This window comes from Centruroides sculpturatus, unplaced genomic scaffold, assembly GCF_000671375.1.
Source record: "Centruroides sculpturatus isolate CEXI.00-Female unplaced genomic scaffold, Cexi_2.0 scaffold2093, whole genome shotgun sequence".
In the NCBI taxonomy this organism is placed as follows: domain Eukaryota; kingdom Metazoa; phylum Arthropoda; class Arachnida; order Scorpiones; family Buthidae; genus Centruroides; species Centruroides sculpturatus.
Genome location: NW_019386237.1, coordinates 40,042 through 53,278, shown reverse-complemented (window position 1 = coordinate 53,278; position 13,237 = coordinate 40,042). Strand labels below are relative to the sequence as shown.

At 34.6% G+C, this 13,237-nt stretch overlaps 2 protein-coding genes across 2 annotated transcripts; one reads left to right on the top strand and one right to left on the bottom strand.

Annotated features, from left to right (window-relative positions):
* Positions 1-516: 516 nt before the first annotated feature.
* LOC111614212 (epidermal growth factor-like protein 8) lies at positions 517-1,191 on the bottom strand (the record flags this gene model as incomplete). Its single annotated transcript, XM_023355595.1, has 3 exons — positions 1,049-1,191; positions 863-981; positions 517-792 (listed from the first exon to the last, which is right to left on the bottom strand). Coding segments are annotated over exons 1-3 (538 nt in total), but the record flags the coding sequence as incomplete, so codon positions are not given.
* A 1,275-nt stretch (positions 1,192-2,466) lies between these two features.
* LOC111614209 (1-acyl-sn-glycerol-3-phosphate acyltransferase alpha-like) lies at positions 2,467-12,324 on the top strand. The gene is made up of 5 exons (XM_023355592.1): positions 2,467-2,608; positions 7,648-7,829; positions 8,727-8,822; positions 8,903-8,975; positions 9,057-12,324. The coding sequence occupies exons 1-5, from the start codon at positions 2,485-2,487 to the stop codon at positions 9,173-9,175; spliced, it is 594 nt and encodes a 197-aa protein (XP_023211360.1). The 5' UTR covers positions 2,467-2,484; the 3' UTR covers positions 9,176-12,324.
* Positions 12,325-13,237: the final 913 nt, after the last annotated feature.

The window sequence follows — 13,237 nt, the reverse complement described above, 5'->3', positions numbered from 1 at the left end:
TTAAGTTTAACATATTTAGATTTTTACTGCTCTGGTGAGAAACGTTTAAAATTTATTGATACAACAATCCTGTCGCGTCCTTTGAGGTATACTAGTGATGCGACAAAAGAGGCGTTTGACATTGACCAGTATCGGCACCCCGGGTTTTGGCAGCCCACGTTCATGCACGCACTGCACACCTATCAGGACCGTCTCCGATTCCATCCATTAGCCACTGGTAAGGAGCTATTTGACTAAGTGGATTGTTTTAAGATTTAAAAAGTAAAGAATATTTTATGCTATTTTTATGTACGTTTCTTTACAAAGCTATATTTAATTATAATTTTCTTTAAAAGTATATTCATACNATGAAAAAATGTATAAAAAGTTATGATTGTTGCAAGGAACATGTTTTACCTAATAATTTTTTAATACTATTAGTTTGTGATACATAATATATTATTTTTTCTGCTATAATAACTAACTTTTTTCTGTACCCCTAAACAACCTATCGCGTACCCCTAGGGGTACGCGTACCACAGGTTGGGAATAAAACGGTAGAAGCCATATTAAAACCATGTGCGATTCTTGACATTGTTGTGTCTTGTTTATATGTCATTTCGTTTGTCAGTAGTGTCAGTATGTTAAAGTATTCAGGATCATTACCGTTCGCACCTTTAGTAAAGTTTTCTCGTGTATTAATCATAAACGAATTACCTATATCGCAGCTTTTTCCAGTCCATCCCAGAGGACAGTGGCAGTGATCCGGTTTCTTACACTTTCCTCCATTTTTACATTCTTGAATGCAGATAGCTGCGAATCAAATCGTAACAATTACAGAAAAATAATTTAAGGATCGAACCTTTGATACTTAACTAAATACCTTGAGTACAGTCGTGTTTCGCTTGAGAAACCTGCGTCCAACCCGGGCAGCAAACGTACAGAGTTTCTGTCTGAGCGGCTATTTTGTGAACGGTCCTGAGAGCCTTTTCGTACACCACTCTAAATTAAAGCATTTTAATTATACATCAAAATCGTATTATTTAAATGTCCGGCGAGGTTACCTTACCTGAAAGAGGAGCAGAGGCGATATTTTTCCTTGTCGCACACATAAGTGTACGTCTTGTATACGGGTTTACAGTAAGACTCCACCTGTTTTATGGGACGAGTGACGACTTTATTCTGCACGCAGACGTGTCTCCTGTAAACCATTAAAGAAAAAGAATATAGTAAATTTTGGCTTAATCGATCTTTTTTTCGGTATTAAATAACTTCCACCTTAACAGTGAGGGGTGGCGATTTTAATCGCCGGACCATTTTCCAAGTAGTTAACAACTCTTCTGGCCAGCCTCATTAATGCAGTCTAGTGAAATTTATCATCCCCTAGACGAGACACGCATCCGTAATTCGGGTTACATCCGATTCATTGTAAACATCGATACTAATAACAGTCGTTATCTGTTGACTAATTAAGTTGTCTAATCAATCACAGAAAAAGGGTCGACTTAAAACTTTTGCTGGATAAGCAAACGTGGACCACACGCGTGAACTCACTTGCGGGGATCTCTTTTTGCAACTCTAAACAACGAACTCGATATTAAGAGCTTTATATATAAACAAACTCGAGTGCGCTCTTTACGGACACCATGTTTATTTTATTAATTAATATATTGTATCGATTCGAACGGGGCGTATAGAAATCAACAGGGGGGTCGAACTTTCCAGGGAATGGGCACCTGTTGATTTATTATCCAAGGACGAAATTCTGATCTTTTGTCAGGAAACGCCCTTATAGACGAAGGAGAACGACCTTCGATGTTTGTTTAAAATTCAAATAATCCTCAAAACCTTTTTTTTTTTTTTTCTTTCTTTCTTTCGGTNATGTTTTTTTTTTTTAATCAAAGCAACAATTGGCATTTAGAGGGCACCGGGAATATATTGAATCTAATAACAGAGGCAATTATATTGAACTTGTTGTTTTAATAAACAGATAAATAATCTATTAAAAATACATTTAGAGAAGTCTTCGGTTTTTGCTGTCTTATCGAACAAACGAATATGAATGGACCCTAGACTATCATTGACGCGCAATTAACTGATTGCCCCTGGAAGTCGGTTTCTGACAGAAACACAGCTTCCCTATCATCAAATGTCACGGCACGCCACTGCCATGTGGAGTTTTCCGGGTTTCCTTCATGTTTCTAACACCTAAATACGGATCAGTCTCATAGAAAGTCCTCCCGGTAGGCCTCCCCTTTGGCAGATCACCCACGTGTCGCGTTGCCATAACCAAATAAACCAAACTTTACATGAATAACTGAATTTGGGCCTCCCTGAGTATTTCAACTATGAAGATTTAAGCGGTTGAAATGTTAGTACATTACTATATTCGGGTGCAATGAAAATTAATCGATTTTCCTACACATATAAGAGATTTAATTTTTGAGATTTTTGTAAAAGTAATTTACTATGGCATTTTTTTTTTTTAATAGATACGCTACTTGGATGGTAGATAATCTCATCAATCCGGTCTTCAGCTTTCACTGGGAGATTCAGAATCCAGATAGGATCATAAAAGACCAGTCGGCAGTGATCGTGTGCAATCATCAGAGTGCTCTGGACGTCATAGGTAAGATTATTGATTTTCGTAAAATGAAAATTTAAAACTTGAAATTTTGGAAACAAATACAAAATACACCAGTTTTTTTTAAATATTTCTAAAATTCTACGCGGGTTGTAAATGATTAATTGACTGACCAGTTGATTTCCTTCTCGTCATTTACCAGAATGACTGGCAAAAATGCCATTATCACAGCGTGATTGTGCTTAATTTACTGTCTGAATTTTACTAAGGTGGAAAGGTGTTTATATAAGTTTCACTTTGTCTGAATGGAAAGGCTACAATTTTCATATTGAAAGTGTCTTGCTGGTACTCCAGTTTTGGAGAATGGTGGTGTAACTTTTTAATTAATTCACTTTTTCTGCTGATGCGAAGAAAGTTCATTTTTTAAATAAATATTTATGGAATAAGCTTTAGGAATTTTGAATAGATTAGCTTCTGGAATTGAATAAGTTCCTATGAGAAATAACTATAAAGAAACTTAATACCTGTTTGTTATTCAAATAGTTTGGCAAATAATTCTATGAAATATATATATAGGCCTATATAATAAATTTGTTTCAAATAATTCAAACTAAACAATATTCTTAATAGAACTTTAATACTATATCAAATGCTTTTGAGTTTCCTTGTCGGTAGAATCTAAAATTAAACTACAATATTTTTGAAAATAAAAATTCTTTCGACTTTTAACACTCTTAATTTTCTTGCCAAATACAATAAAACTTGTAATCGCTTCTTGGATCCCCGCGTAAACCGAATTGGATTGCTGGTTCCGGCGAACACCCAGTATAATGTAGTGTATTTTTCCACTCCTAAAGTCGAACGAAATTTCACGTGTCCCTGTCGCCCACGAGACAACTCGCTACGTGCCCACCAACCTATTAAGTTCAGCGAATCCTTAAGCACGTAGCCTGGGCAAATGACTTTAATACAGACGGATAACTCGACAGTGGAAAAATCTGCTAAATTTACCTTTCCTACAGCATCGTCGAGTAGCTTAAAACGTTACGTTCACCACCTGGTAGAAATGTTAGCAGTTTTTTTGTTTTTGTCACAGCGGCAGAGAATTGTTATTTAGAGAACACTGAAGTGGCTAAACTCTATTTTAGTCTTTTGTTTTTTAACTATCATTGGAGAGAACTGATTTTTCTCGTAATTCATATTTCTATTTAGGGCGGAGTTCTTCATTTGTGGCAGAAAGTATTAAGTAAAATGTACTGTACCTAAATTTATTTAAATATTTCATTATCACAGCTTTATGTATTTGTCTAATAATGATTTAAATAAATGTCATTGGTTTAAATATAGCACAGAATTACATCTTTTATTCTACTGTGTACAGGGTGTCCAAAAAGTTACCGTGCACTGAGAAATTCAAAATGACATTAAAGTTATAAGTACGGCATTCAGTACGAGATCCGTAAGTCGCACGTCTTGCATTTACACTTTCCGATAGATGGCGTTATCGCTCTATCCACATGTTCCGGTTTTTGGAAGACTTCTTTGCCGATCGCATAAGTTTTCGCGGAATCTGGCCTACTTGATCTCCGGACCTCACTCCCCCAGACATTTCCGGCATTTTTCGTAGGAGAAACTGCAGTATGGTAGGTAAAACTTTACTTAAATCTTCTCCACTGCACAGTAACTTTTCGGACACCCTGTACTTTGCGTTTGAATAAGTAGAAAAAAAAAAAAAAAAAAAACATTTTTCCTGCTGTATATCGAACTTTTCATAACCCAAATTGGTCTTTCAAATTGAAGATTTAGAGGTTTCGATGTATAATAAAATATTTTAAATTCTATATTGTGTTGATTAGCCCATTGAAAAATATTGCCTGTTGTATAGTTGGTTATTTGAATAAAGGGCCGATTTCTGTAAATTATAAATATTCGTTGAATATTTTTCTAAATGGGTAGAGGATATTATCGAATGTACTTAAGAGTTTGCGAGACGTTGTAATTTTATACACTCAATAATGATGACCTTCGAAATTAGAAACCTTTGAAGTGTCTTGTCAAATAAATCAGGTTTTACGAACTAATATCCGGGTCGATTTGACCCAAATGTACTTTAGAAGTAACTTTAAAGTTACTTGTAAACATAATTCTTAATTATTGAATTGCATTAAAGTTTTTGTTTACATTTTTATTGAGAGTATTAATTATAAAAATTGTTGTTTTGTTACATTTTAATAAAAGCATCATACTTCTACCTTCCAAATAATGAAACGATGACAGCAATCCTTTTATCTTTGATACGAATCAACGATACGTGGTAATAGTGTAATTCTATATATTAATTGAAAGATGATTTCACTTTGTTCGACTTAGTTTGAGTAAACGTCTGGGGCTAAAAGTACGGTTTAGGTATCAAATTAAAGATCGTATTCTGTAGATGATGCCGCTGGTGAGAGATTTTAGAAAGGTGCAATTGTTCGGGCGTGACGGAGTGGCAAAAGTTCGATGTTTAATCTGAGAGACAAACATGTTGGGCGATTGCAAAACCTCTTGCAACCTCCCGCAGCTTTTCTCAACACCAACACTTTATAGAATATAAAGGAACAAGTATATTATTCTAAACAAAACAGAAAAATCGTCAAACGTCGAACAGGTAAACGGAATAACTAATGCTAGTTAAATTCAGCACTAGGAAGCAATCGCTACTGAAGGTCTTTTAACAACGCGCATTGCAGCTCTAAAATGGCGGATTTCGATGAAGCTTTTGGAGTATTTTACAAATTATTTAAATCGAAGCATTTTAAAAGTACTGTAATTCATTTTTAAGATTCAATGCTTCGTTTGGGTGGTAAATTTAATGATTTAGTATATTCAGCTTCTTCCTGCAACATAAAATAGATGATAAAACATTTTAAATATACGGGTTTTGTCAAATCTGATTTTATTTTACTAATGAGTATTTTAAAAGAAAATTAGTACAAACAAAATACGGTGTTTAAAACCTTATAACTTTACTGTCACATCATATAAAAATTAAAGCTTTTTCACCGTGGAGACAGCTATCTCTGTTGCAGGGAGAAAAGCAGCTGAAACGAGCGTTATACAGTAGATTTAACCTCAACCAGTTAAGACCGCTGCGCGCAGCTCTTTAAGAAAATGAATGAAGTAACGCTATCGAAGAAATCGCTCTGCAGCGATGCTCGCAGCGCTTATTTTAACAACCCATAATATCCTCAAATCTCAACAAAAGCGTAAAGAAACTGATAACAAAGAGAAAATTAAGTGTGATTAATTCGTTATTTATAAATGATCGCTTTCTGCGAAATAATTTTATTTCAATTTTAGTTAATCTTCTGCATGCTTTTTTCTATTTTTCGGATTATTCTCCGTTAATTGTATTTTAAAATAAGCCATTTATCTTTAATTAACATACTAATCTATGTATTTAAAGAGGGTTTGAAACTGTAAGACTTGGTTTGAATAAACGCTGGGGTTTTAGCCCCAGCCTTTTATTCAAAAATACGGTTCTGGTATCAAATTAAAGCTCTTATGCTATAGTTGATACCGCCGAAGAGAGGTTTGACAATGGTGCAATGATTCAAGTATGGTGAGTGGCAAAGGTACAATGTTAAGACTACCGAAAGACAAACAACAAACATGACGGGCACTCTCACGCCATCTAGCGATTTGGTTTTTCTTAATCGTTTGAACAATCCGTTGCTCACCACTACTGTGAATTCCTGCTTTGTTTGCTAATTACTCGTTTAATTAAAAGAAATTTTGCAAAACTTAACTGTTATTCTTTCAGTAAATTAGTTTTTTCAATATTGACCACAGCACCATCTACCACTTTTAGTGTCAATCTGTTTTTATTCTGTAATTATATGATGAGACCAAAATGTAATTCTAACCGTCTAATTTGTTATTTAATGCCGATTGATGGCTTTTTCGACATATCTACCAACTATAAGAAGAAATTCGAAAATACGATTGTTGGTGCGTTAAGAGCTTTATAACAGTCACGAGATTGCCACGAGGCGAGCGGATACTATCTCCATTTATCCGAAATCCCACCAGTTGAAATTGGTCAGTCTTAAGAATGCTAAATTGTCATGGGAGCCTCGTGGTATCACAGAACAGGTAGACTAGAATCATTGCAAATGGCCCGGAAAACACTTGCCGTACTGATGATTTTCCCTTAGAACACCAAATTTTAAATGAGCTCCATGTATTTTAATTAAATAAAACGATTTCGACTGGTTCCTGCTAGTCTCTATATTATTTGAGAAAGGGTCTCGGTTTGTCCGTCTTAGTTTGAGCAATTGGCTGGGGTTTAAAATACATTCGGTTATCAAATTAAAACTCTTATCCTCTAGATCAGGGGTGTCCAATCCGCGGCCCAAGGCAAGTTCTAATGCGGCCCAATAAACGTGTAAACAAAACCGACAAAGTTTTTTATTTATTTCAATGGCATAAACTCAAAAAAGAAATTTCACAAAGCCGTAAACCTTTATAAACATTTTATTTTTGAGTGGAAAGGAAATATTTTCAAATATTTGAAAATGTGTGAATGAGGAAAGTATACTAAATAAAGCTGGAGTTGTGACTCAAAGGAGTATAGAGTCAAATTCGGGGAAAGGAGAGAAAGACCAAAAGATAAAAAGTAGTTAAAAAGGTTAAATAGACCTTCTGTTATGCGCATATTGACCCTTAATTTTCCAAACTTTCTCACTTCTTTACTTTCGTCCTTTCTCTCCTTTCCATGCTTTTGGGTCTATAATCCTTTGAGTCCCAACTCCAGCTTTATTTAGTAGTCCCTCCAGCGTTGCAAGATTTGACTACACTTTTATTAGTTTGGTATAAAAAATATCATTTGCCGCATTGGCTACTTTTTTGACTACATATTATTTATAGATATATTAGTTGAATAAAAATGCACTTTAAAATGGTTTTTCGTCGTTTTTTATTAATTAAAGACTCAAATAAAACAAATATTTGTATTTTCAAATAAATTTTTGTTTCTCTCCTTTATAATAAATGAANGAATTGTATATTGTTTAAACCTTTCTGTGTCGGTACATTTTCAGGTATGATGCACATCTGGCCTTTTTTCCATCCCTGTTTGCCGGTGTTGAAACAGGAGCTTTTTTGGTCCGGACCCTTCGGAATCTTTTGCTGGTTGGCCGGTTGCGTGTTCTTGAACCGCTCCAATTCTGAAGAGGCCCGGAAACTACTCAATGCGAAAATGAACGAGATGAAAGAGAAAAAGGTATTTTGCTTCCGCAAATACTTTTAGCACTGTAAATCTGGTGTTTCCGACCAAAAAATCGGGATTTTTAAAAAATTTTTTAGTAGACAGTATTTAATTTCACACAATTTTAAAAAATTAGCCATGAGTTGCGTAACTTTCCCGGCTGTTACGAGATTTTATTTTGAAAATAACTTTATTATTATTAATCGTAATGAATAAATTTGTGTGTGGCGCCATCTGTTACGAGATTTTGTTATAAACGTTTTATATTATTGACTATTATAAAATGGCAAAAAGCTTAATTCTGAGAATACGGACAAATTTTTTAAAAAAACAAAATTGCAAATGCTAATAACGTGTAAAATTTTCATTAAGATGCGGAAAGTGCTACAACTCTCCCCACTTCCACGACCTTTAACCTCCAAAATTTAACAGCATCAATATTCCCTATACACAAGCTACCGTGCCGAATTTCGTTTCTTAATATTTACCCCATTTTGGGGTATTAAACGAATTACACCACACACGAGCACGGAATATTTTTTCACCTTTTTTGGGGGATGTTTAGGTCTGTAAACGTGATTTTGCAAGCAACCTGTAGGATAAAATTCGACACGATTCCAACACTTGTTACGTGTACACAAATCCGGGAATGTCAGTCGTTTAACCCGATCAAACACGACATTAATATTTATATTAATTACTTTCTCGTACGATCGTCTATCGCGTCGCGAGATGACATTTCCAGTGAGTATCCAATTACATTTTAATGTTCTGATTTAATAATTCCGTTTCCTCCCCCCCAGCTCTCTTTTTCCTTGAAAAATACTAAGGACCACACATGAATTTATAAAGTTTTATTGCGGATAACTTAATAGTTGTCTTTTTTTGTTAACAATGACGAATTCATTTCAGATCAAGTGCTGGATATTTCCGGAAGGGACACGAAATAACGAGGGACACATTCTACCGTTCAAGAAGGGTGCTTTCCACATTGCAGTTCAGTCTCAGGTAATTTTACACGATTTAATTTATATCGTAAACTTAAATAAGAGTGAATTTAAAGAGTTTTTTTTTTCCTTCTTCCGCAGTTACCAATAATTCCTATCGTGTACACACCTTATTCCAAATTCTACAATCCGAGAGAGAGAAAATTCGAAACGGGTAAGTACACGATTAAAATGTGCCTTTATTTCATTTCATTTTGTGTGTTGTCCGGGTCTAATTTCTTTGTTTTTAACAAAGGAAAGACGACAATAACTGTTCTACAGCCGATATCCACGAATGGATTAACCATCGGCGACATACCCATGCTGACGGAGAGAGTGCGCAATCTGATGATCGAAGAGTTTAGTAAATACTGAAGAATTCCAGAACCTAAATTATATATATATATATATATATATATACATACATATACATAAACATAAACACACGGAGTTATGCGGATGAGATGATTTTGTACAGGTAAACGAGAATTTTCTAGTCTTACATAAAAAAAGCACATATAAAACAACAAATGGAAAGATCATACAAGGTATTCCCAACTATCGTATAATTTGGATTCAAGATAACTGCCATTTGATTAGAGATTTTGTAATTTCGAGAACGTATTTACAGTATACAAAAAACAACAGAAAAACAAACTTTAAAATTTGCAGGTTCATCTGTTTTGGACGTTTAAATATGCAACATTCATATTTAAAATCTACCGATTCTCTTTTAAATTTAATTTTGTCAAACATTTTAAAATCCATAAATAATTCCCATACATAATTTCGCGTATATAGATATATAACGAAGGAAACATTTTACAATCTGGAATTTATAATTAGACTTGTAGAGTAGTGTTTGCTTAACTATTAAACTCCGTTGAAATATTCATATCTGGCTATTAGTGCGTTAAATTTATTATATATATGAAAGAACACTGGATATTTATTATTATTATAAATAATTTACGAAATATAAAAAATAGCGCGACTTAAAATTCGATATATACTTAAAAATTTGCAATGTACAGTACGGAGCGGTATGTTTTAGAAGCAGAAATATGATACTTTGGTGGAACATTACAAATTTTATTTGTATCTTAAATTTTGTATATTAATTTACGATCGAGAAAACATTCCGAAGTGTAGTGACGAATGCTGCTTTACACACGGAACTTTAAAATGTCGAATGGAACTCCCAGAATTGTGGGATAAAAAGTCGAAAAGCGATTTATTCGACAATTCGGAATTCCGAAAGTTCTTACTTATTGTGTTTTCGGAATTCATTATGTAAATTAATTACGAGCCATGTTTTCAAATCAATTTTTTGCATATTTAAAGAAAAAGGATTCCCATGCACATCGTTATTGTTACGTAAAAAGTTAAAATTATAAATTCCAGATTGGCATTTATGAAATCGAAATAATTTCATAACTATATTAAAATCCATGCAACCGTTTTAACCGAAAGTCACCGACACAAATGTAAAGCCGTTTTTCGAGGAGCTCCTGGCTTTCGGATATAAATCCAGAACACTCTGATCTAGAATCTACCAGGCTTCTAGATAAGTGTGACGTAATGTCCTCGAGTATGTTTCTGGAGGAGCTATGGGACACGGTTTTATGACTGTGGTGGCGAATCTCTTGGCAAGAAGTCCGTAAAAATTTCGAATTCGAACACGAGATCGAGAAAAATGAAATTCTAGACAAATTTTTTAACATTAAATATACTGAATCTCTACATATTTAAAACTTAAATCGAGCATTTCCGTTTCGTCACCATCGCCTTCGGCAGCGACTGTCGATAAAAGTAAATACTCGTTCCGGCTTATTATTATTATTGATAGATACTAGTCCATTATAGTTTAATAATATTTATTAAATCGTTCTATATTTATCATTAGCGTTAATTTAAAAGTGCCATATTTGTCGTCGTGCGAAACCGGGGAAGATCTTTGCGTTAGGTTAGCTTTCGACACGAATTTACATTCCTTTAGTGTACAAAATACAAAGTTTGCCATTCCTTGTTATATATTTTGTAAATATAACTCCAAAGTTCTAAGTATTAGTTTTTCTTAGTATTATTATTTTTTTTGTGTGTGTGTTTGTATTTTATTCGTAATTTCCACCACTAATGGTTAATTATTGTTGTTAAGTTATTGATTTTGATGTTTGTAATTGTTACGCTCTTACCAAAGATTTTTTTCCCTTTATTTATAGTCTCTAATGCTAAATAATTGCATTTATGGTAAGTGCACACCCCAAACGTGTATGCACTTCCTTCGTGAACTACTCTCGTTCCTATCGTTTGTGTTCCTAAATAGACCGCTATTCCTATTTCCATTCATTCTATTTTTTCAAACATTAAGTAGTTTAGTAAATATTAATAAATATTCCATAGTTTAACGATCATTAAGCATCTTGTATAAGTAAGTGTTTTTGGGTATATTGTAAAGAGAATTCAAATTTTTGCAAGCGTTAAGAGTGAAACACGAATTTTCATCCACGGCATAGGTTATTAATGACATAGAATCTCCCGGCATTTCCAAATTCGCTAAATTTCTCGTTCTTACTCTCCACCTTTTCCATTCGAAAAGGGAAAACTGCGACTCTCCCCCGCAGCTTCCCTCGCAGTTAAAATTTATTATATTTTTGCAAGAAATTTAGACACTTCACAATTACTACCTTTTTGTGATATTTGATTTCAGCAATAATGTGAAATCTTGTGGTTTGTAATCTATAATATAATAGGAATGTCACGTGTAAACCTGCTGTAAAATTAATTTTAAGAGAGAGAGAAATCATTGTTGAATTTCTAACGGAATATGTGGAGTCAATAAAATTTGATGTAATAAATGTGTTAATTTAAACCACTTTTATGTTAAAATTATCATCATAAATGTGCGTGGTTTTAATGATGATGATGATGCCTGTTTTGTTATACATCGCTAAAAAATTACGTTTATGTAAATTTATATAATGTATACAGTAGATTGTTAATTTGTTTCTAATGTGCCATGATGATTTATATATATTTATTTATTTAATTATACTCCATTACTTTCTTCAGTATTACCGATGCCAAAGAGAGTGTTTATTGTCAAACCAGTATTATTAAGGGTATAGAAAGCCCGCATTTAAACGCAGTGTATTTTAATGGGTGTGAATGAAGACACATATCATAGTTTAGCGTAATGTTCCGTTACGGCACCTGGCTTTAAATCCTTTATTCCTGTGTCGTGGACTTAAATATTACGAACGGGCATCGTATTGGAAATGCGGGTGGCCCGAAAGTCGGTTAACTGACTTAGAAACTGTCTCTTCCAATGCTTTTGTTACTCTGCAGGCAAAGCTTTGCTCTTTAAAAATATTAAAATGCAGAATTTAACGCACGAAAAAACCCGCCGTCAACCGACTTCTGGGCCACCCCCCATTTTTAAAGTGTCAAAATATTAAAAATTCAAAGATCTTGTGTACTCTGGTATATCTGGAAAGTGATTAAAGGCTTTTAATTAAAACTCTCGTGCGTGGACTTACTCGTCATTATCGGAAATTGGAGAAATTTTGGAAGATTTTTCCCATCCGCAAAAGATCCCGATAAAATTTTCACGAGTGGTGGCATATTTATTGAATAATAAATCGCTTCAAATATTAATTGCATACTTGTAAAATCCTAGAACTAATTGAAACTTTTGCGTCTGTTGGAACTAACAAGTGCTTTTTTTTTATTATTATTTTTCTTTTTTAGTGGAGGGTCGTCTTGGATTTCAAATTCCACTATTTTTCTCGTATATTCTCTCTCTAAAACTTTACAAATCGATAAAGTTTAAGCGCGAGAGATCAAGGCTGATAGTTATCGGATAACTAGGCGTACTTTCTTATAAAGTTACGAGAGAGTTCGGCCGGCTGTCTGGTGGTAAGCTGGCTTTTTAAAAAAGGATCGCGCCCACCTCTTAGCGGCACTTACGCGTTTTTGGGTGTGTTCGCGTTGCGTGAAATCACCATAAAGTTGGAGCGCCGATCGATGGGAGAACCGTAAAATCGGAGGAGATTTCGCGACGTAGACGAACGCCGCTTTTGTTAACAAAAAGCGGAACCGACGAGAACCGCCTCCATTTTGGGAAGGCGCAGAGCGCACGCTCCCCTTCCGGTGTCCGGCAACAAAGGAGGGATGCTCCGGTCTGGCAAACGTGTTTACTTCGAATGCGGGGAGGGAAGAAAGGGGAGAAAGATAAATATCTGTTAGTTCGGAAGTGTGATCGGTCGCGGTCGTTAGGATCAACCCGTACCAGGAAAATACGCGAAGAGATGATTGGACCGGTTCCACGAATTGTGGGGATTCGGAAAAACATTAATAGCAGAAACAGATGTTGAAATCGGATGATGGTTGGGTGGAGTCCGTGCAATTTGCTTTACCCAACTTTGCCAAACGTTC